The sequence below is a fragment of the Mercurialis annua genome, linkage group LG4 (assembly GCF_937616625.2).
Source record: "Mercurialis annua linkage group LG4, ddMerAnnu1.2, whole genome shotgun sequence".
NCBI lineage: Eukaryota > Viridiplantae > Streptophyta > Magnoliopsida > Malpighiales > Euphorbiaceae > Mercurialis > Mercurialis annua.
The window spans coordinates 23,170,163-23,190,904 of NC_065573.1; the positions used below are offsets into that span (position 1 = coordinate 23,170,163).

At 31.4% G+C, this 20,742-nt stretch overlaps 4 protein-coding genes across 4 annotated transcripts; 3 read left to right on the plus strand and 1 right to left on the minus strand.

The window, feature by feature from the left end:
* The first annotated feature begins 3,188 nt into the window (after window positions 1-3,188).
* Window positions 3,189-6,687, plus strand: LOC126678377 (uncharacterized). Its single transcript, XM_050373276.1, has 4 exons — window positions 3,189-4,172; window positions 4,451-4,600; window positions 5,379-5,564; window positions 6,369-6,687. The coding sequence occupies exons 1-4, from the start codon at window positions 3,204-3,206 to the stop codon at window positions 6,447-6,449; spliced, it is 1,386 nt and encodes a 461-aa protein (XP_050229233.1). The 5' UTR covers window positions 3,189-3,203; the 3' UTR covers window positions 6,450-6,687.
* A 7,432-nt stretch (window positions 6,688-14,119) lies between these two features.
* Window positions 14,120-15,281, plus strand: LOC126678886 (protein STRICTOSIDINE SYNTHASE-LIKE 10-like). Its single transcript, XM_050373802.2, has one exon. The coding sequence runs from the start codon at window positions 14,157-14,159 to the stop codon at window positions 15,228-15,230; it is 1,074 nt and encodes a 357-aa protein (XP_050229759.1). The 5' UTR covers window positions 14,120-14,156; the 3' UTR covers window positions 15,231-15,281.
* A 610-nt stretch (window positions 15,282-15,891) lies between these two features.
* LOC126678459 (GDSL esterase/lipase At2g30310-like) lies at window positions 15,892-17,377 on the minus strand. Its single transcript, XM_050373357.1, has 3 exons — window positions 16,772-17,377; window positions 16,291-16,549; window positions 15,892-16,142 (listed from the first exon to the last, which is right to left on the minus strand). The coding sequence occupies exons 1-3, from the start codon at window positions 17,375-17,377 to the stop codon at window positions 15,952-15,954; spliced, it is 1,056 nt and encodes a 351-aa protein (XP_050229314.1). The 3' UTR covers window positions 15,892-15,951.
* A 1,675-nt stretch (window positions 17,378-19,052) lies between these two features.
* Window positions 19,053-20,330, plus strand: LOC126678461 (uncharacterized). Its single transcript, XM_050373358.1, has one exon. It carries the CDS (start codon window positions 19,053-19,055, stop codon window positions 20,328-20,330), a length of 1,278 nt encoding a protein of 425 aa, XP_050229315.1.
* Window positions 20,331-20,742: the final 412 nt, after the last annotated feature.

Sequence of the window (20,742 nt, forward strand, 5' to 3'; positions counted from 1 at the left end):
ATTTTAAAAGATACATATTCTTTCTTCACTTAATATTTGATTGTTTATTCTTTGATTATTCTTTATTTATTTTTTATTGACTTTCAATGATTGCTCCGTTATTTTCAAACTATTCTATGGTTGCTCTTCAGTTGCTCTATAGTCGTCTTTCAGTTGTTTATTTTTTTATCAACTATATATTCTTTGAATGTTATTGTTATTGACGTTTTGCGATTATAAGTGGTTTGTGTGAATACAGACGTACCAGGAACGGATTCCAATTTGTGAACTTAACTTCTTAAAACAAACGACTGGAGCTTGGTTAACTTTATTACAAGTACTCTAAAAATTAATGCTGAGAGAACTTGAATGAAAACAAAAAAATTCAATCGTAAAGTTCTTTACTGATACAAAAGTTGAGTGTCTTTTTTGCCTTTGGACGTGTTTTTGTGTAAATTGATCAGGCCCTTAAATTGTACTGCTTCCTTCTTATTTATAGCATTTGGAAACCTACTATTTGATTTTTACTTTTCAATTGCCCACGATCTCCACGATGCTTTCCAACTTCAGAAGTTCCAAATCTGCTTCTTCAACTACTTCTAAAAGGGCACGTGGGTTTCTGGCTTCTGGGCTTCTAATTTCTGACATCAATATCATGGGCTTTCGGGCTTCTGACTTTCAACATTAATATTGTGGGCTTTTCTTTATATGGACTTTTAACCTCTCAAGAATTAAAGTTTTGAGTTTCAGCTTCTGAAATCAACTTCTGAAATTATGTTCTGGTTAAACCTCCGAAATTAACCTCTAAAATTATCTTCTGCTCAAACCTCCAAAATTAACCTCTGAAATTATCCTCTGGTCAAATTTCTAAAATCAAATTTTGAAATTAATGTTCGTTCAAACCTCCAAAAATTAACCTCTGAAATTATTTTCTGGTCAAATCTTGGTCAAACCTCTGAAATCAATTTCTGAAATTATCTTCCGGTCAAACATCAAGTTATTTTAATTTTGGTGTAAACAGTTATGCATAAAAAATGTTTTGTGCATTTTGAATATAGTTTTCAGTTATATATGGATAATGAAATTATGATTTTAATTTTTTTTAAAGGTGCATAATAATTTTTCACTTGATATATGATATACTTATTTTTTTTGATTGTTTTTAGATGTTATTTGGTTGTTTTTCACTTTCTATTTATTAGTTGCTCGTCTGTTCTCTTTATATATATTTTAAAATTTTATATTTTCACATATTTAAATTTAAATTTTACCAGTTTGTTTTCTTTTTTTGTTTTGCTAAAAAATTCAGTAATATGAAAAAAAAAGATTATTCTTTTTATATTTTTATATTAGTGAATTTTTTAATTTTTATTCTTCATGTTCTTATGTTTATGAAATTTTGTTATTTAAGTTAAAAACAGTACTACTTTAAAAATGCACTTTGTTTAGATATATCAATCTACCAACGGTACTTGAAATTTATTTCAACATCTGTAATTAATATAAAAGACAATAAATATTAATTAAAAAATATAAACATATTTATTTTTTTATAAATATTAAAAAAAAGATTGAAAGTGTTAAAATCTACTAACAATCTACTTAAAAGTTATCAACGAGCTACTGAAAAGCTACTGACAAGCTACTTAAGAACAATTGAGAATGCTTAAAGTAAAATTTACATTTATATCTGCAATTAATACAAAAGACGATAAATACAAATTAAAAAATATAAACATATTTAGTTATTATAAATTCACGGATGAATTATATATTTTTAAACACCAATACGAAATTACAAAATAATGATATGATTAGAATGGTTATTATGATCATTTTTATTTAGAAATATTTCAACAATGTTTTCATATTATACTTAAAACACTTCTAATCTGCCGCATCTTTTTTGATTTTTAAAATTTTCATGCTTACTTAATTTTTCTCCTTTTAGGTCTTTAACACACTAACTTTACATGCGACTACAATTAATAATTTATTAAAAAAACAACACAAGTAACAGAAAACAATCAAAAAGAAATAAATTGAAAGATAAAATATCATATTAAGAAGAGTTATTTCTCTTTAAAAATCAAAGATAATATAATTTTATTTTTATATTTTCATTGCACATATTTAAAATGTAGGACAAATTTTGAAAATATTATTTATATTGTTTATTTTATAGAAAATAGATTATATTTATAAATAATAAAAGATAATAAAATACTGTATTATTGATAAGTGTAAAATTAGATGAAAAATGTTAATATACAGCTACTCGATGAAATAATGATAAAATTAAAAATTAGACAACTATTTTAGTGTATAAGACGAGTGTTCATATGTTGAAAAATAAATAAATATTTTGATAATGTAAATAAATTATTATATTTTTAATTTAAAATTTAAATGTAACTATTGTAATAATAATATAAGAACTAATAAGTCCTAAAAAAGGCTTAACCACAAAAAAAAACCAACCTTTTAGAGCCTTTTCAAATGCACCCTGACGTTGTAATTTTGTCAGCTGCACCCTAATTCGCACATTTGGTTTTTAATTCCACCCTCAAATGCTAAATTGATCTCTTCTCCATTTGAAAAAAGTTACAATAAGTCATCTATTTTTAACTCTTTGCGTGTAAAAGAGTTCAAACGAGTACTTTATAAGAGTTTTTATGAATTTTTCCCGAGTGAAAAAGAGTCCAAATTGAGGGTGAAATTAAAACCCAAAGGTGCGAATTACGGTGCAGCTGACAAAATTACGACCTCAGAATGCAACTAAAAAGGAGCTAAAAAGTGGGATCTTTTTGGTGATTAAACCCTGAAAAAAGATTATATTTGCCAATATTTAGATTGCAGCGTATATAAGGGTAATTAATTCTGAAAATCACTGAACTTTGAAGTTTTTTCATTTCAGTCACTAAACTATTTTTCTTTTCATTTTTTTTCACTTTGGTATTTTTTGGCCAAAAATATGTAGGTGGCAGCCGGAATTAATTTTTTTTAATCTGAAAATTTGTCATCTATGTATTGTTTTATCTAAAAAAACATTTTTAAAGTGAAATTATGTATGTATGGTAGTCTTTTAAAGTAAAATTTGTAAAATTCGGTTGTCGCATGTCAACTTCCGGCTGCCACCTAAGCATTTTTGGCATGACATATAAAAATGAAAAAAAATAAAAGTTCAGTGATCAAAATGAAAAAAATATAGTTTAGTGACTGAAATGAAAAAAACTCGAAAGTTCAATGATGGTCAGAATCAATTACCCGTATATAATGAAAAGTCTAAGCCCAAATCAAGTGATCAGCCCAAAAAGATTAGCTTTACTTTTGTAGATTTTGCGAAGGGTTTACAGTGGAAACCAAAATTGATAGAAATCGAAATGAGAGGATATCCAATAGGAAGAAGGATCTCCAATACTAAGCCATCCTTTTCTTCCACCTTCTCCACTTCCTCCGGTGGTGGTGGTGGTCGAGGCCGTGGGCGCGGCATCTCCGGTGACTTCATAAGAGCACCTGCTTCATCTGATGCACCCAATCCAGAACCGCCACAGCAGCAGCAGCAGAAGAGAATAATCGGTCATGGCCGTGGTACACCAATTCTGCCTTCGTTCGAATCATTTATATCCTCGATAGGACGCGGCCGTCCCACTACCGAACCAGTTCCTCCAGCAAAGATTGAGTTTACACCCTCACGCACTCCAACTCTTCCATCTTCCATTCAATCTGCACTGCACGGTGCGGGCCGTGGGAAACCCGAAAACCCGGTGAGTCCCCCTCCTGCTCAGCAAGAAAAGGAAGAGAATCGACATATTAGAAGCCGCTCCAGCTCCAGCTCCAGCTCCAAGCCGCCGGCCAAGACAGAAGAAACACGCCCCAAAATTAGCCGGGACGAGGCAGTGACGAGGGCATTGTCTATATTATCACAGGGAGGGCCTGATGGGATGGGGAGAGGCCGGGGCGGAGGGCGAGGAAGAGGGAGAGGCAGAGGCAGAGGGAGAATGGATGATTTAGAGGAAGGGGCCGGAAGTGGGTTGTTTTTAGGTGATAATGCTGATGGGGAGAAGCTTGCCCAAAAGCTTGGCCTTGAGAATATGAATAAATTGGTTGAAGGTTTCGAAGAGATGAGTGCCAGAATATTGCCTTCTCCTATGGACGACGCTTATTTGGACGCCTATCATACCAATTGTATGGTGAGTCAATTATTTGTTTGTCTTGAATTTTAATGAGGCTATAGGTTTATAGAGTGTCACCAAGTTATAGATTTTCAATGGAAACAAATGTCAAAAAAGTGGAGAAACAACAAGCTGTTGTTGTACCGCAGATGGCTGATTTCGTTTTTCCAGCATTACAACTTATTATAGCAATGTGAAGTCATTGTGATCTCATTTCTGTTTTTGTAATCTGGCAAGGTATTGTATGTAAAGATGCAACAGTAACTATCTGATGATTCGAACTCTTTGGATTGCAGATTGAGTTTGAACCAGAGTACTTGATGGGACAGTTTGATCAAAATCCAGATATTGATGAGAAGCCTCCTATGCCTCTCCGAGACATGCTTGAGAAGATCAAGCCATTCATAATGGCGTATGAAGGAATTGAAAGTCATGAACAGTGGGAGGTATGTGCAGTAATCCCTTTCATTGAGTTTTTCTTTTGCAACTGAGCAATAACTTTAATTTTTGATGTTTCCAACTATAATTTTGGCATATTCATTCATAGTAAATGTTGATCTATGTCTTCGATGAATTTCAGTAGCCCCTGCAGTCTTTTGGAAAAATTGAGCCAACATATTTCCTCTTTGTTTGACCCTAAACAGCATTTATTTTGGTTGATGATTCAGGTTCTGAATTGATTGTACGTGTTTAGATCCTTATTTAAATGATTGCATGTTTGTATTGGAATGCATTGTTAGCTTAGCTGCTTTCTTTGTTTATAATTAAAGTGATTATAAATTAAAAGACGATTCTGTAGCTAAAATGGTTTTCTTGATGTGGGTAATTGTTGATTTAGCTTCTAAATCATTATCCTTTGTGCCCTTTGTGGTATTTCGCGAACTTTGGTTATAATAGGTGATACATTCTTACCTAGCTTAACTCTGCATGATATTTAATTGTGTTGCATAGCTATTCCATCTCATGCTTCACATCTTTGTCGTGTCACCTGTGTAGTATTGAGCCCATGAACATTTTGAGTCTTCTTTTTTTATTTATTTAAGAAAATCAGTTTGGATCTCCTCTTGGGTTCGGAGTCTGACCAAGTACCCAAACACAGATTATGGAATTAGTGTTTGTGTCAACTCTCTTGCTTTTCTGTGAATAAAGAGCAAGTTTGTGCATGCTCGCTGCTTTTTGTGCCCTAACAGACTAAAATGTCTCTTTGATTTGCTTAATTTCCAGGAGGTTGTTGAAGAAACAATGAAGAGAGTTCCGTTACTGAAAGAAATTGTTGATCACTACAGTGGACCTGATAGAGTTACCGGAAAGAAACAACGAGAAGAACTAGAAAGAGTTGCAAAAGCTATTCCTGCAAGTGCACCAGCTTCAGTAAAGCGATTTGCTGATCGTGCAGTTCTATCTCTTCAGGTTAAATTTTTAATTCTAGCTGTTCACTATTATCATTTTTCGATGAAAGTATAATGAATACTGATTATGCATTTTGTATGAAACCTTCAATAAATGCTTCATTAAAGCATGGTGTTTGGGATTTTTATTTTACCAAAATGTACATGTTTGTTGGTGTTGCATGTCGTACTTTGAGCTTGTACATTCTATGTTATGGATTCTTAGCTTTGTAATGTGATTGAGGAAGAGCTGTAGGAACATTTGGAATTTAGCTGAGAGTAGTGGGTAATTTGGTGCTAATTTTTGATTTTTTGATTAGTGATTCTTTATCGTGTTCAAGATATGTTCTGCATTACAGTTATTCATTGTGATGTTTATGGTTGCTTAGTCAAGCTATTTCCATTTAGTAGTTGATTAAGACTTTAAATAAGTAAATGGAATTGACTCTACTTTAATAGAATCAACTGTACTGATATGGTGATTGAATGCAAGTACATAAGGAAAATAAAACCAAGATACCAGGGTAACCTAAATCCGATTTTTATATGCTTAGACCTTGTTCAGAAACACGTATCATATTTGGCGAGTCTCTTGTTGTGTATGCTGGTGGGATGCTACTTATATAATTTTTTCAGTATGTGATTGCTAGTGACCCTGACAGTTTTATTTCTTTTTCTCCATGTTTACTTATTTCATTTGTTATGAATAAGCTCTTCTGGACTCCTGCAACTAAGAAACCTCGACTCCCTTTATTATCAAATGATTAAGCGTTTCTCTGAGTCTGCATGGAATTTTTACTTTTCTCTCTACTTAATTTCATTGCAGAGCAACGCTGGTTGGGGATTCGACAAGAAATGCCAATTAATGGATAAGCTTGTGAGGGAGGTTAATCAATGCTACAAGTAAAGGTTCATAATTTCAGAGCATCAGGTCAACAATTAGAATCGAAGGCTAGTCAGTTTTAGTCTTTTCTTATTGTGTGTTTGATTCAAATGAATTTTGTAAAATTCTACGGAATTCATTTGTAAATGAAAAGAGTTACCTAAAACTCTACTTCTGTAGAACTAGTTATGTTCATTTCAAATGAATTATAGAATAAATACTTTTGCATATGAAATGAATCATAGAGCAAGGGATTAGACAATCTGTGAATTTGTTTTTATGTTAATTTCATTTTTACGAATTAATGTGCAAAATGTATCTGGAATCACTAGTTCATGGGGCTTAAGCAAGGCAAAACCCATGGAAAAACCCCTGTACTTTACCTATTTTGTTCAAGAGGCCCCTGGCCCAAAGTTTGTCACGTTTGGATCCCTGTACTTATCATAATCCTTATTTTAAAGCCCTTTAGTGGACGGAATTTGGCAAGTGTATCACACTCTCCGTTAGTGAGAGTGAAATAAAAAATAAAAAAATGACAAGATAATTTTTTTTAATAAAAATTATGATATGGTAATTAATTTTTGAGCGAATTACTTAGAGGCCCCTGAGTTATACCATAATTAACAGTTTGGTACCCCTAATTTCAAAAGTCTACTTAATGGTCCTTCAGTTTTAATTCCGTTAACTGAGAGATCCTTCTGTTAATTTGAGGGACTAAATCGTTTAACGGATTGAAACTCGGGTACTAAATCGTTTAAAAGTGAGGGACCAAATCGTTTAATAAAATTAATAGCGAGGGACCAAATCCTTCACAAAACTAAAGGTGGGGTACCACATCGTTTGAAAATATGTCTCGAAATTAACGGACGGACCTAATAGTTAACAGAATTAAAACTGAGGGACCATTAAGTAGACTTTTGAAACAAGAGGTACCAAACTGTTAATTATTGTATACCTCAGGGACCTTAGCGTAATTTGCTCTTAATTTTTTATATAACTAATGACATGTCAATTTTACATGGCATCTTCTTCTTTTATTATTTTCTTTCTAAATTCCCAATTCAAGACCCCCCCACCCGTCCCCCACCACCTACGGCCACCGGAGCCACTGGAACAACAAAACCCAGTAACAAATCACATGTTCCATGACCACGAATTTACATCAAATTTATAACAAACTGCAAATTAAATTGAAATTAGGATCTTGATTTGAGAGTAATTGTGCAATAGATGTTGATTCCACAATGGTACTTCAAATCGATCTGGTTTTGACGGTTCGGTCTGCTGCCTCCGACCATCATTCTTGTTCTTCGCTTTCTGTTGCATCTGCCTCCGACCGTTGCTTTCCGCCGCCTTTACCATTGTTCGCTCTCCGCAGACTCTGCCTCCGACGATCGCAGTATGGGTTACTTCGCTGCTATTCCATTTGTCCTTTAAAATTCTTCTTTCGTCCATTTTTTATTTCATTATCTCTTCTCATTTTCTGTTTTGAAGTTTAAGCTCCTCCGGATTTGTTTGTTTCCAGTTCTTATTTTGCAAATTTTTGAATAGGCTCGAGGTAATTGAACCATTTTCACGTTTAATAATTGTTTTGATGTTTTGATTTGTAATTTAAAAGATTAGGTTTTGAACTTTACATAATTTAAAGTCGTGAAAGATAAGTATGGTCCTATGTTATACCCCTAGATAAGGAAGAAGACGAAGTTAAAGAACAAGAAGAAGAATGGAAGTGGAGGTGAAATCAAAGAGAAGATGAGTTGGAATCAAAATCAAATGGGGCCCACTTATTTAACATGTCAAAGAAAAAGAGGGATTATTTAAATGACGTGGATTATCAAAACAATTATTTAACTCCGTTAATTAACGGAAAGAGAGAGTGTACTACACTTGCCAACTTTAGACCATTAAAGGGCCTTAAAATAAAGATTATGACAAATACAGGGATCCAAACGTGACAAACTTCGGGTCAAAGGTCTCTCGAACATAACAGATAAAGTACGGGGGCCTCCACATGGGTTTTGCCCTTAAACAATAAGAAAATCTTGATGTAAATATATTAACTGCATCTCCATTGAATATGTATATTTTATGCTATTTTTAGCATTAAAGTAACAAATATATTAAATATATCACATATTTTAGTTGTTAGACTCCAATACAAAATGCCACATTGAGTGAATAATTTTTTTTAACTTTATAATTGATTGTAATTAGTAATTATTACTGAAAGTCTTGTAATTAATTTAGACATATATAAAGATTTGGCATTTGCTAAATTTGGTATCAATTTGATATCAAATTTATCATATGTTAAATTTGACATAAAACATAGCACTGCACGCTATGAAAATATGTATTTTATTTTATATAGTAAATTTTAATATTATCTATATTGATTTAGAGCCCTTTTAAAACAATTTAATTTCTCAAAATTAATTTTAAATTTTTATGTCTGAAATAAATAAATTATGTAAATATAGTTCTGGGAATTAAACCAAAAAAATTGTATCTTACACAAGTGGTTTTTTAGTGAGTGGTTAGAGAGAAATATGTGAGATTTCTCGATCTAACTTTTAAGAATTCTACTGCCAAAAATGATCGCAAATACCAAACTTCAACGGATCAAGCGGGTCGTGTGTATGTCGGTCTATCGGAAAAAAGGGAAATCTGAGTACCTGTTCCAACGGAACTCTTGTTTCTCGTTCGGTCCAAATATGAGGAATCTATGTCTAGATTTATTTTTTTCGATTTACTTATTGCTTGCATTGGGTTGTATGCCATTCGTCTATTCCGTTTACGCTATGGATTTTTCGACTCGTTTTTATATTTGTGTAATTTTTAGGTTTTTTTTGTAATGATTTAAACATTTTGTAAATAAATTATTGTAGACCTGTAATTAATTTTTTATTTATAAAATTGTTCTATTATTCATATAATTATTTATTTTGTCTTTCTCTTATTCACAGATATGTTTATTGCTACTGATTTTGTAAAGAACAAATTGATTTATGCTACATTTGTAGTAATTTTATAATATATTTACGTTTAGTGTATTTTGGTGTATTTATAGTGTATTTCTGGTGTTTTTCGGAAAATCTATGTTTTTTTGGTGTATTTCTGCCGTTTTTTAGTATATCTATGGTACATTTACAGTGTTTATGGTGTATTTGCAGTGTTTATGGTACATTTGCAGTGTTGATATAAACCATAAAATCACTATAAAATGCCATAAATACTATAAATACACTATATATACACTAATCTTACACTATAAAAACACCATAAAAAACTATATATACACTATTGTTACACTATAAAAATATAAAAAAAATTCCAGGTAAAAAATCTATAAAATAAATAAATTATTAAAAATTGAAAAATAGGGATGTGTAATGGGTCGGTTCGGTCGACCGAATCGAAAAAATCAAAAACCGAAATTGGATACCGAAAAAGGTATTTGTGAAATTAAAAAAAAATGTATTTTCGTAAATAAAAAAGTCAGAAAAGAAAAATCAATACTTGACAAATAAAAGTATAAATAAGTTACCGAAACATATATTTCAAAAAATTACCACTATTAAATTTTTAGGACACTAAATTTTTGTATTTTATCATTTGGGCAAGAAATTTTGATTTGTTTCAGTTTAAGTATTAAGCTTCCAAATTACAAGCAACATAAAGTTTTTTATATTATCCCATATCAAATTACTCTATGTACCAATCATATCTTGCCATGTCATGGAAAAATAGAGTTTTGTCTTGCTGAAAAAATGACCGTGAAAAACTAGTATTCATTATGTAAGAGAAAATAAGACGTGACAATACTCACTTGTCATATAGACTCAATGTTTCCAAAAATTACTAAAAATAATTCCCAATGTTTATAATTTTAAAGCTAGGTGCCTAAATTAAAATAAATTGAAGTTCTATGACAGAAATAAAATGATTGGAAAATTTAGTGACTGAAAAATTCATACCCAACAAAAAAATTTATGCTTTAAAGCAAGAAGAAAGAGTTATGTAAAACAAATAAAAAATTATGTAAAACTCAATTTTTAATAAGAAAAAAATGCAGCTAATTACTAACCTTAACAAAAACTTGGAATATAGCAAGCAAGAAATCATGATACCCATTGATATCGTATTGCAATCTTCTGGTCGGTATATCATAAAAATTAAAAAGCATGTCATTAGTCCCTGCACTAATTAGCACTAGTGAACAGTTTATTATTATTTTTGCTTTCTCTTCTCCAACAATGCTATTAAGTCTTGTAATATAACTTTTGAAATAATTAATTTGTTACTGGAAATGCTTTAGTAGTAAGAGTTGTTAAATTATCGAGAACCGGCCGATACAAAATTAACGCCCGTAACAATTTCATTATCGAAAAGTTTTCGATTGAAAAACGGGGGTACAAGTTCTTTGATACCTAAAGCTGAAGCAACTAAATCGGAAATAAGTTTTCCATTATAAAATCTTCATGTCCAAACTTTTTCAAAAAAATCTTGACCATAAGATAGATAATTAGCCTTAACCTATGTAAAAATATAGTTATTGTTACCGCTATCAACTGTTAAATCACCAAAGACTAACATTGTTGGAAATTTTGGATGTGCTGTTTTTATTGTGTTAAAAGATGTAGCTAAGATCATGGTAATTAGAAAGAAAATGGTGAATATTTTGGCCATTATTGATGTGATTATATCAATTTTTTGTTTTGATTATGAAATTAACCTAGTGTAGTACTTATAGGTTTCTCTTTTCTAACAAGTAACTGAAGAAAAAAATATTGTTCTTTTCCAGAGGACTAAATTAAAACAAGTTGACATTTGCATGGTAATAATTTCATCAAACAAATTTAAACATTTTAAGTTTTTGTTTTGTCACAGTTTATTTTGTTTATTTTGTTTGGTGTTTATGTTAGCAGCTATTTTTTGTTGCTAGTCTCTTAATGGCAAGTTTTATAATGGTTTCAAATTTTCAAAATTTTCAAATCTTATTTAGTTACAAAATGTTGATTAAATAATCTCATTTCATGATGATATAAGTATAAACAAAACAAAAAAAAAAATTATAGAAAAAGAAAGAATAACTAAAAAATAAACCTCATTAAATGATGAGAAAACAAATTTTAAGTTGGTTTTACATATATCTAGGGGTGTACATGAACCGAGCCGTTCGCGAGCAGCTCGGTATTCGGCTCGATAAGAGTTCGGTTCATGTTCGTTCGTATTCTAAACGAACCGAGTTCGAACTTGATTTTATGTTCGTTAATATAAACGAGCCGAACATGAACATAGTGGTGTTCGGCTCGTTTATGTTCGCGAACAGCTCGAATAAGAGTTCATGAACAAGCTCGTGAACGAGCTCGATTAAGAGTTTGTAAACAAGTTCGTGAACGAGCTCGTATATAGTTCACGAACAAGCTCGTTTAGAAACTCGATTAGGTGTTCGCGAACTAATTCATATTTAGATTAATTTGTATAATTATGTTTCTAATTTATCCAGTTCATATTCGTGAACGAGTTCGATTATATTGTTTTTAATTTATTCAGCTCATATTCGTGTTTGTTCGTTTAAAAGTTCGTGTTTCTTCGTTTATCCGCTAAATGAGCGGGCTCACGAACGAGCTCGTTTCGTACTTATCGAGTTCGTTCGCGAGCTCGTTCGTGAACGAGCTCGTTTAGTACTTATCGAGCTCGTTCGTGAGCTCGTTCGCGAGCTCGTTCGTGAACTTGTTCGTTTAGCGGCTAAACGAACGAACACGAGCTGAACATGAACCGAACATGAACACTATAAAATTTAAACAAACCGAACATGAACACTTTGTTCAAAGCTCGACTGAACATGAACCAAACATGAACACCTTGTTCGCTAAACGAGCCGAACATGAACACTCCAAAGCTCGGCTCGGCTCGGTTCATTTACACCCCTACATATATCCCACTTTAATCGTATTTTTAAAAAGTTTATCCTTACACATATGATTTATTTATTTTTCAAATTAATTACCTGACATGGTATAACAAAACTATTAGATCATGCCATGCCAGGCAAGTTTCATACAACTTACTCCTTCCGTTCACAAAAGATAAACTTATTTTATTTATATATATATTTAAAAATTTACTCCCTCCGTCTCAAAATAATAGTCAATTTTCTTTATTTTTTGTCCCAATACAATAGTCCTCCTTATAAATCACAATTTAGAATGTTTATTTTCCATATTGTCTTTATTTAAAGTGTATCATTAATTACTATTAGCCTATAATCATAACATTTAATAAGAGTATGATAGGAAAAATGAAGATAATTTTATGAAAAATTAGAGCATTAATTGTATTTCTTAAACTGTGTGAAAAGAAGAAAATGGACTATTATTTTGAGACGGAGGGAGTAGTTTAATTAGTTAGAATAATACTACTAACTCCGTATAATACCTTTATAAAATAGTTAATGTATTCTTCTTTTCAATGCACTTTTGTAGGTTAATAATCTAAAATCACTCATAAAAATATATTTTTTTAAATATTGAAACTATCAAAAAGCATTAATTATTGTTGTTTTTAAAGACATTATCATTTTAATTTAGTTGACTAAAAATAATTCAATTAAGAGTATTTTAGACATTTATTTAGTTAGCTATTTTTTTAAAATAGAAATAAACCTATAATTTAGAACGCTTAAAATAGAAATAAGCATATCTTTTGTGGATGGAGAGAGTATTTTTATTTATTAAAAAAAGGTATATAATTTTGATACATTACAATTTAATTACAATATTTCAATTTTAGTAAGTATATTTATAATTAAAAATTAATTGAATATAATTAACTTATATATATATAATTATAATATTTTTAAAATATATTATATAAAATTTAATTAAGATAAGAAAATTCTTGTAAAATTTATTTTTAAAGTTAAATATATATATATATATATATATATATATATACTTTATCGATTACATTATTTATTCATAAAAAAATTACTAACATATAAATTAAAATTGAACAAGAAATAAGTATAATTTCATATTTTATTTTTCCATTGTCCTTTTTATATTAAAAGTTTAAGGTTTAATCACCAAAAAACTCTCCACCTTTTAACCTCTTTTCAGTTGCACCTTGATGTTATAATTTTGTCTAATTCACCCAAATTCGCATCTTTAGGTTTCTGTTCCACCCTCAAATACTACATTGATCTCTTCTACATCTAAAAAAAGTTGAAATAAGTCATTCATTTTTAACTTTTTGTGTGTAAATAAATTCAAGTAAATACTTTAAAAGAGTTTTTATGAAATTTTTTCGAGTGGAAAAAGTCTAACTTGATTTTGAGGGTGGAATTGAAAACCAAAGGTGTGAATTTGGATGAACTAGACAAAATTACAACGTTGGAGTGCAATTGAAAAGGGGCTGAAATGTGGAGGGTTTTTTTGGCTATTAAGCCAAAATTTAAATACAGAGCAATAAACTTAAATGGTTCAAAGAATAAAAACAATTAAATTTCTTATAATCACTAAAAAGGAATTAACTTATAATTTCCGAATCAAATGTGGATATTGAAAAGGAATTAACTTAAAATTTTACGATAATTTCCTAATCCTACAAGAACTGGGACTTGCCCTTTGCTTCTCTATAAATAGGATACGCCTTACATGTTATATGTTGTATCAGTATAAGCAGTACAACAAAATTTCTAATAGCAAGACTTTATATCGAATAACCATGTCTTCTTCTTCAAGATCAGCTTTAGTATTCTTCTGTTTCTTCTTCTTGCTCTTTGTTTCTGCTGCACAAGCACAGTCCTCTCCGTGGCCTCGCTTTCCCTGGTTTTTTCACAGATATCCGCCCCACACAGCGCCTCCTCTCAACAACAATTACCATCAGATCAATCTGCCAGGACGGGTTCTTGGTCCCGAAAGTCTCGCTTTCGATTGCAATGGACGCGGACCCTACGTTGGTGTTTCAGACGGCAGAGTCCTTAGATGGCACGAGACTACGCAGACTTGGGTGGAGTTTGCTGTCACTTCCCCTCATCGCAATAGGCTTCTATGCGACGGATCCTCGAATAAAGCATACGAGCCAATCTGTGGGAGACCATTAGGTCTGAAGTTCCATCCCAAAACATGCGAGTTGTACATCGCTGATGCCTACTTCGGGCTGCTAAAAGTAGGAAGAAACGGAGGTGTTGCTACTCAACTCGCTACTTCTGCTGAGAGCATTCCGTTCAGATTTCTTAACGACTTGGACGTCAATCCTGAAACGGGAGTCGTTTATTTCACGGACAGCAGTATTCGCTACGAAAGAAGGGATTTCAACCAACTGATTAATGCTCGAGATAGAAGTGGAAGGCTACTAAAATACGATCCCATAACTCGAGAAGTTAGCGTGTTATACAGAGGATTAGCATTTCCAAACGGGGTTGTTTTGGCCAAAGATAACTCATATCTTTTACTTGTGGAGTCTACAAATAATCAAATTCTCAAGTTTCTACTCTATAATGATCATCACTATGGAGTTCCACAAGTATTTGCGAGGGTTGATCGATTTCCTGATAACATCAGAAGAACCGAAGACGGTCACTTCTGGGTCGCATTAAACACCGAAAGAAATCTTCAAAGCGGCGTATCAGTTCCTGTTGGAGTTAAATTTGATGAATATGGAAGGCTTATTAGAGTTGTGAATGGTGATGGTCGCAATAGTTTGGAATTTGTTAGTGAGATTGAAGAACATAACGGGAGATTGTGGTTCGGATCTCCTAAGCAGCCTTATGTTGGTAGTATGCAAAATGTAGGATAATTTAGGAACTTTAATTTCTTGTTTCTAGTATTTTATAAGATTTTATTATGTATTGTGTTCAATTTATCTAAAGAAAATTATTCAAAACTTATGTCATTCTATATATGCACTATCAAATGAATAATTTAGTTAATTTAGTCACTTCGATTAATAAAAAAGTAATTTTGATTCGGTTATTGTTAAGATTTTTAAATTTTAGTAGTAAACTAAATCGAACATTTCTATTGATTCAACTGAATTAACCGAGAAATAGTCGGTTCGGCTGTTTATTTTTAAGATTTTAGTTAAATCAATTATATCAATTTGTTTAAAGAAGTATAATAATTCAGTTAATATAATTTTAGTTAAATCATTTGGTTTTTAACCAAACTGACTAGTGATAGTCTAATTTAATTAGTTATTTTATACTAAGTTGTACAAATTTATAAAAAGGACCAGCCATACATATATACAAACCTAAATGTGTGTAGAAAAAATATAATAATGATACAAATAGCAGAAAAATAACATTTTATGCCTTTTTTAATCCATTCAGGCATGTAAATACAATAAGTAAAGGATAAAATCAACCGGTAATGATAATATCATAAGGCCTGCACAAAGTTTTAATTTACAATTGAAAATTCATCACCTCTATTCTATTGAGAGGATGGCATAAGTTTTTATTATTTACAAATTAATTATCAAATTTGAGTTTAAAGAGTGTCGCCATAAAGTTATACTATAGTTTTGGGATAATATTATCAAGCATATTTTGTGCAAATCGTTGGTATACTGCTAGAGAAGGATGTATGATATCCCAAAATAAATATTGTGAATGATTTTTGCAAGTTGGACCCAATGGATTGCATATGAAAGTTGTTGATTTTAACGGTCCATTGCTACAACATCCACTCTTTGTTTCTACAAAACCTGCAAAAAATATACAATTCCATCAACCTTTTTTCATATACTAATATTAGATTATAAAAAAATGTTAGCTCAAGGCACTGTTGGGATAATAGATATATAAAATGCTCTAAAATATTTTAAGATTATGTATGTATAACAAAAATATTACCGTATTGTTGTGGATTCGATATCATGTCGAGAAGGGGGTCATAAACGTTATTATACAAAATGTTGCTCCCAGAGAGCGACGACTGCATTTCAGATAACAAGTTTTGAAGTTTTACGTTGTAAGTTTTAGAATCAATATTCTGATCTTCAGAACATTTTTCATTGAAATTTCGATTAATTTTCAGTAGTTGCAATGGTACACAACCCAATGGAGAAAGGCCAGCAACAACAAATTTTCGGCAGCCAAGATCATATAAGTCCTATAAATTACAAGAACAGTACATGCAATAGTTAGTGTTAATTGTGTTTGTTAAGAATTATAAGCACAAAATAATAATAATTGTAGAGAAAAAATATTGAAAATAAAACATATTCATAGCGAAAACTTTATTTTTTTTAAAAATAATATGTCTATTTATAATGTATGTAAAACTTTAAATTCTCAAATTTTTATAAGAAAAACGGCATAGCTAATTACTTACCTTAATAAAAACTTGGAAAATACCAAGCAAGAAATCATGATACCCATTGACACCATATTGCAATCTTCTTGTTGGTATATCATAAAAATTTATAAGCATGTCATTAGTACCTACACTAATTAGCACTAATGCACCATTTATTATTCCTTTTGCTTTCTCTTCTCCAACAATGGTATTAAGTCTTGTAATATAAGTTTTGAAATAATCAATCTGTTGCAAAACTGGAATCGCTCTAGTAACACGAGTTGTTAAATTATCAAAACCTGAACCGGCGGATGCAAAATTAACACCCGTAATAATTTCATTATCGGAAAGATCTGAATTCAAGAACGGAGGAACAAGTTCTTTAATACCTAAAGCTGAAGCAATTAAATCAGGAACAAGTTTTCCATTAGAAAATCTTCCAGTCGGAATTTTTCCGGGAAAATCTTCACCATAAGGTAAGTAATTAGCCTTAAGTAATGTGGAAATATAGTTATTATTACCAGTATCAACTGATGAATCACCAAACACTAAAATGGCTGGAAATTTTGGGTTTGCTGCTTTTATTGTGTAAAATGATGTAAAAATCATGGTTATTAGAAAGAAAAATGTAATTTGGGCCATTATTGATGTTATTATTTAAATTTTCTTTTGATCATGAAAATAATGTAGTATTTATTCCTTTATTTGTAGCTAGTAATTGAAAAATATTTACTGTCTTTTTGTGGATTATGTTATTTGTAGTTGTTATTTGTATGGTTTTAATTTAATGAAACAAAATGTAAACAATATTTGAAGTTTTTGTTTGGCATGTTTGTTTAGATTTAATGTTTATGGGAATTGTTAATAACTATATTTTGTTGCAATTGTCTCTTAATGGTAAGTTTTAAAATGGTTTTAGATTTTGTAAATTGCCAAATCTTATTTTGTTACAAGTGTAGATTGAGTGATGATAAATAATCTCATTTCTTTGATGAAACAAACAAAATAAAAAAATTATCTTGGAGTATAACAAACAAGTAACTGAAAGATAAACATTATTGAATGATGAGAAAATAAAATTCAAGTAACATCTCATTTTATTAATTGTATAAAATACAATTTTTAAGATAAAAGAAAAATAATATTTTTTTAATAACCGGCTTGATAGTATGTCCTTAGATCGTTAACCAGCTATCAATTCGGTTCAATGAACATCAATTTTATTGAATCAGTTTGAAAGAAAAATTAATAATTAAAATCTAAAATATTTGACAACATTTTTACATCCTTTCATTTATTCTTCTCCGTCCGTTTTATTTGTGTTTGAGAGGGGTTCGTTGGTTAGTGATCAAGCAATTAATATTTCAAAGTATTAAAATAGTATTCGGATATATTAGTAGTTCAATGTTGTATGTGTTTGCTAGTATTTTTACTGAAGGTATCAACCACATCAGTGACATTTTGTGTGTACTGTCTTTGATTTTCTATACTATCCCTCATTCCTATCACAACAAGCATGGTCTGATTGCCCGCACGAGTTTGATTTAATGGTCTAAAATTCAGCCATCTGGGCGCCAAAGGTCGTAGATTCGAATTCCGGCTACGCCCTTTCTTAATATGGAATGGTTGAGGTTAGATTGCTGGCCATTATTAACACAGCTTCTCTATTCTGATCCTGCACACATCAGATTGAAGCTACAGAAAGTTGTTACACAATTCTTTTATGAAGTATGTTGAGCTGGCAGCAGTTACTTCTTCTTCTTGAGCATGCAGATGGAGTCAGCTTAGTTTGATTAGCTGTGCTTAGTTTGATTAGCTGTCAATTAGCTGGCAGCGGTTAGTTCAAGTCCTAGAGCTAGTATAAGTAGAGGTCAATAACTGATTTATCAGATTGTATTGATTATTCTTAAGATCAATAAAATTTCTCCTTTTCTCTCAAGATTTGTTATGGTATCAAAGCTTAGGCTCGCAGATTGATTAATCTTCTTTGATTTTTTTTGATCGATTGTTGATTGTTTTTCATTGTAATTTGCTGATATTTGATTGATTGAAAGCTTCCGAATCATTATCAATGGCGAATCATCATGTTAGACTTGAAGAATCAATGTCCAGTCCCTATTTTGTACATCCAGGTGAAAATCCTTCACTTGTTCTTGTTTCTAGCTTGTTGAATGGTAGTAATTACCATAGTTGGCATAGATCTATGCGTATGGCATTGATTTCAAAGAACAAATATAAGTTTGTGGATGGTTCTATTGTTGTTCCTGATTTGAATGATCATGATTAGTCTGTTTGGGAGAGATGCAATACACTGGTTATGTCTTGGTTATATAGAGCTGTTGCTCACAATATTGCTGAAAGCATATCATGTCTTGATAGTGCATTGGAAATCTGGATTGACCTGAGAGATAGATTCTCTCAAGGTGATGCTTACAGGATAGGAGATTTGCAGGAGGAAATATATACATATAAGCAGAATAATGCTTCTGTTACTGAGTATTATACTCATTTAAAAACTTTGTGGGATGAACTGTCAAACTTGAGAGGATTGCCAGTTTGTATGTGTGAACCTAAATGCAATTGTGGTGCCTTGAATGCTGTGAAGATTAATCAGTCTAATGATTATGTGATCAAGTTTGTTAGAGGATTGAATGATTCTTATTCAGTTGTCAAAACTCAGATTTTAATGTCTGAGCATCTTCCTGTGATAAATAAGGCCTTTTCCATGGTAATTCAATATGAGAGACAACTATCTTTGGTGAATGTGAAGCAAGGAGTTGATTCTAGTGTTTTTATGGCAAAATGCAACTTTGAGGAGAAATATGATACTGGTTATGAGTCAAATGTATGTTATGCAAGAGGCAGAGGAAACAATTTCAGAGGAGGTTTTAGAAGGGGTTCTTTTCAATTGAATCCAGGATTTAAGCAAAAGCTTTGCTCTCACTGTGGCAACTCTGGTCATACTGTGGACTATTGTTACAGAAAGCATGGCGTTTCACCAGGCTTTCAACCAAAATATAAAGGAGAATCAAGCTATGCTAATCATGTTCAATATGAAGAATGTGATTATCCAGATTATGATGAAGACAGATCTGTTGAGAATAAGATTTACAAACATGAGCCTGCAGGATATAAACATGAGATTAATGCCAGTAATGTTCCTAATTCTGCTATTGCTCCTAATAATCAGACAGGCAAAGTATTTCCATTTACTCCTGAACAGTGTCAGCAACTAATGGCTTTGATTCAAGGTGAAAAATCTGCTGAGAGGGAGAATTCCTATGTCAATTCTCTCACTGCTTCATACAAACCAGTGTCAACCTCTTTCAAACCAATTCCAGAAGAAAAAGGTATAATACATGCTTGCTTCTTTTCTTCTAAAACTTATAGAGATTCTTGGATCCTTGACACTGGGGCCACAGATCACATTATTTGCAAACATTCTCTTTTCAAGGAATGTGAACCAGTAAATAATGTTCATGTAAAACTCCCAACTGGACAACTCATAAGTGTCACTCATACTGGTTTTGTGCAGCTTACAGATGACTTGACACTATATAATGTGCTTTATGTTCCTGTCTTTAACTTTATCTGATCTCAGCAAGCAAAATGACTGATGACAAAAGGATATGTTTAATCCTTTATCATGACTCCTGCATTATTCAGGACATGGACAGGTGGAGAATGATTGGTTCAGCTGAAAAGAAGGAAGGATTATACAAGTTTGTCTCTGCTTCTAAACATACTTGTAATTCAGTTCAGTCTAGTTTAGGAAATATTGAAAATAAGGATATTTGGCATTACAGATTAGGCCATTTATCAAATAGTAGAATTAAGCTTTTGCAAAGGCTAGATTCAAACATAAAGTCTCCTTCTCATTCTCTCTGTGAAGTTTGTCATTATGCAAAACAAAAAAAAATGACTTTTCCTGTAAGTTCTTCATTTACAGATAGTATTTTTGATCTGATTCATATGGATATTTGGGGTCCTTTTCCAACAGCAACCAT

What these genes read in the sequence shown, in the direction of transcription:
- LOC126678377 (XM_050373276.1), top strand. Translation starts at nt 3,204, where the DNA reads ATGAAAAAAACTCGAAAGTTCAATGATGGTCAGAATCAATTACCCGTA. An exon ending in CCTATCATACCAATTGTATG is followed by an intron (nt 4,173 to 4,450) that starts GTGAGTCAATTA and finishes TTTGGATTGCAG; the next exon opens with ATTGAGTTTGAACCAGAGTA. An exon ending in AAAGTCATGAACAGTGGGAG is followed by an intron (nt 4,601 to 5,378) that starts GTATGTGCAGTA and finishes CTTAATTTCCAG; the next exon opens with GAGGTTGTTGAAGAAACAAT.
- LOC126678886 (XM_050373802.2), top strand. Translation starts at nt 14,157, where the DNA reads ATGTCTTCTTCTTCAAGATCAGCTTTAGTATTCTTCTGTTTCTTCTTC.
- LOC126678459 (XM_050373357.1), bottom strand. Translation starts at nt 17,377, where the DNA reads ATGGCCCAAATTACATTTTTCTTTCTAATAACCATGATTTTTACATCA. An exon ending in TTTTCCAAGTTTTTATTAAG is followed by an intron (nt 16,550 to 16,771) that starts GTAAGTAATTAG and finishes TGTAATTTATAG; the next exon opens with GACTTATATGATCTTGGCTG. An exon ending in ATCGAATCCACAACAATACG is followed by an intron (nt 16,143 to 16,290) that starts GTAATATTTTTG and finishes TATTTTTTGCAG; the next exon opens with GTTTTGTAGAAACAAAGAGT.
- LOC126678461 (XM_050373358.1), top strand. Translation starts at nt 19,053, where the DNA reads ATGTCTTGGTTATATAGAGCTGTTGCTCACAATATTGCTGAAAGCATA.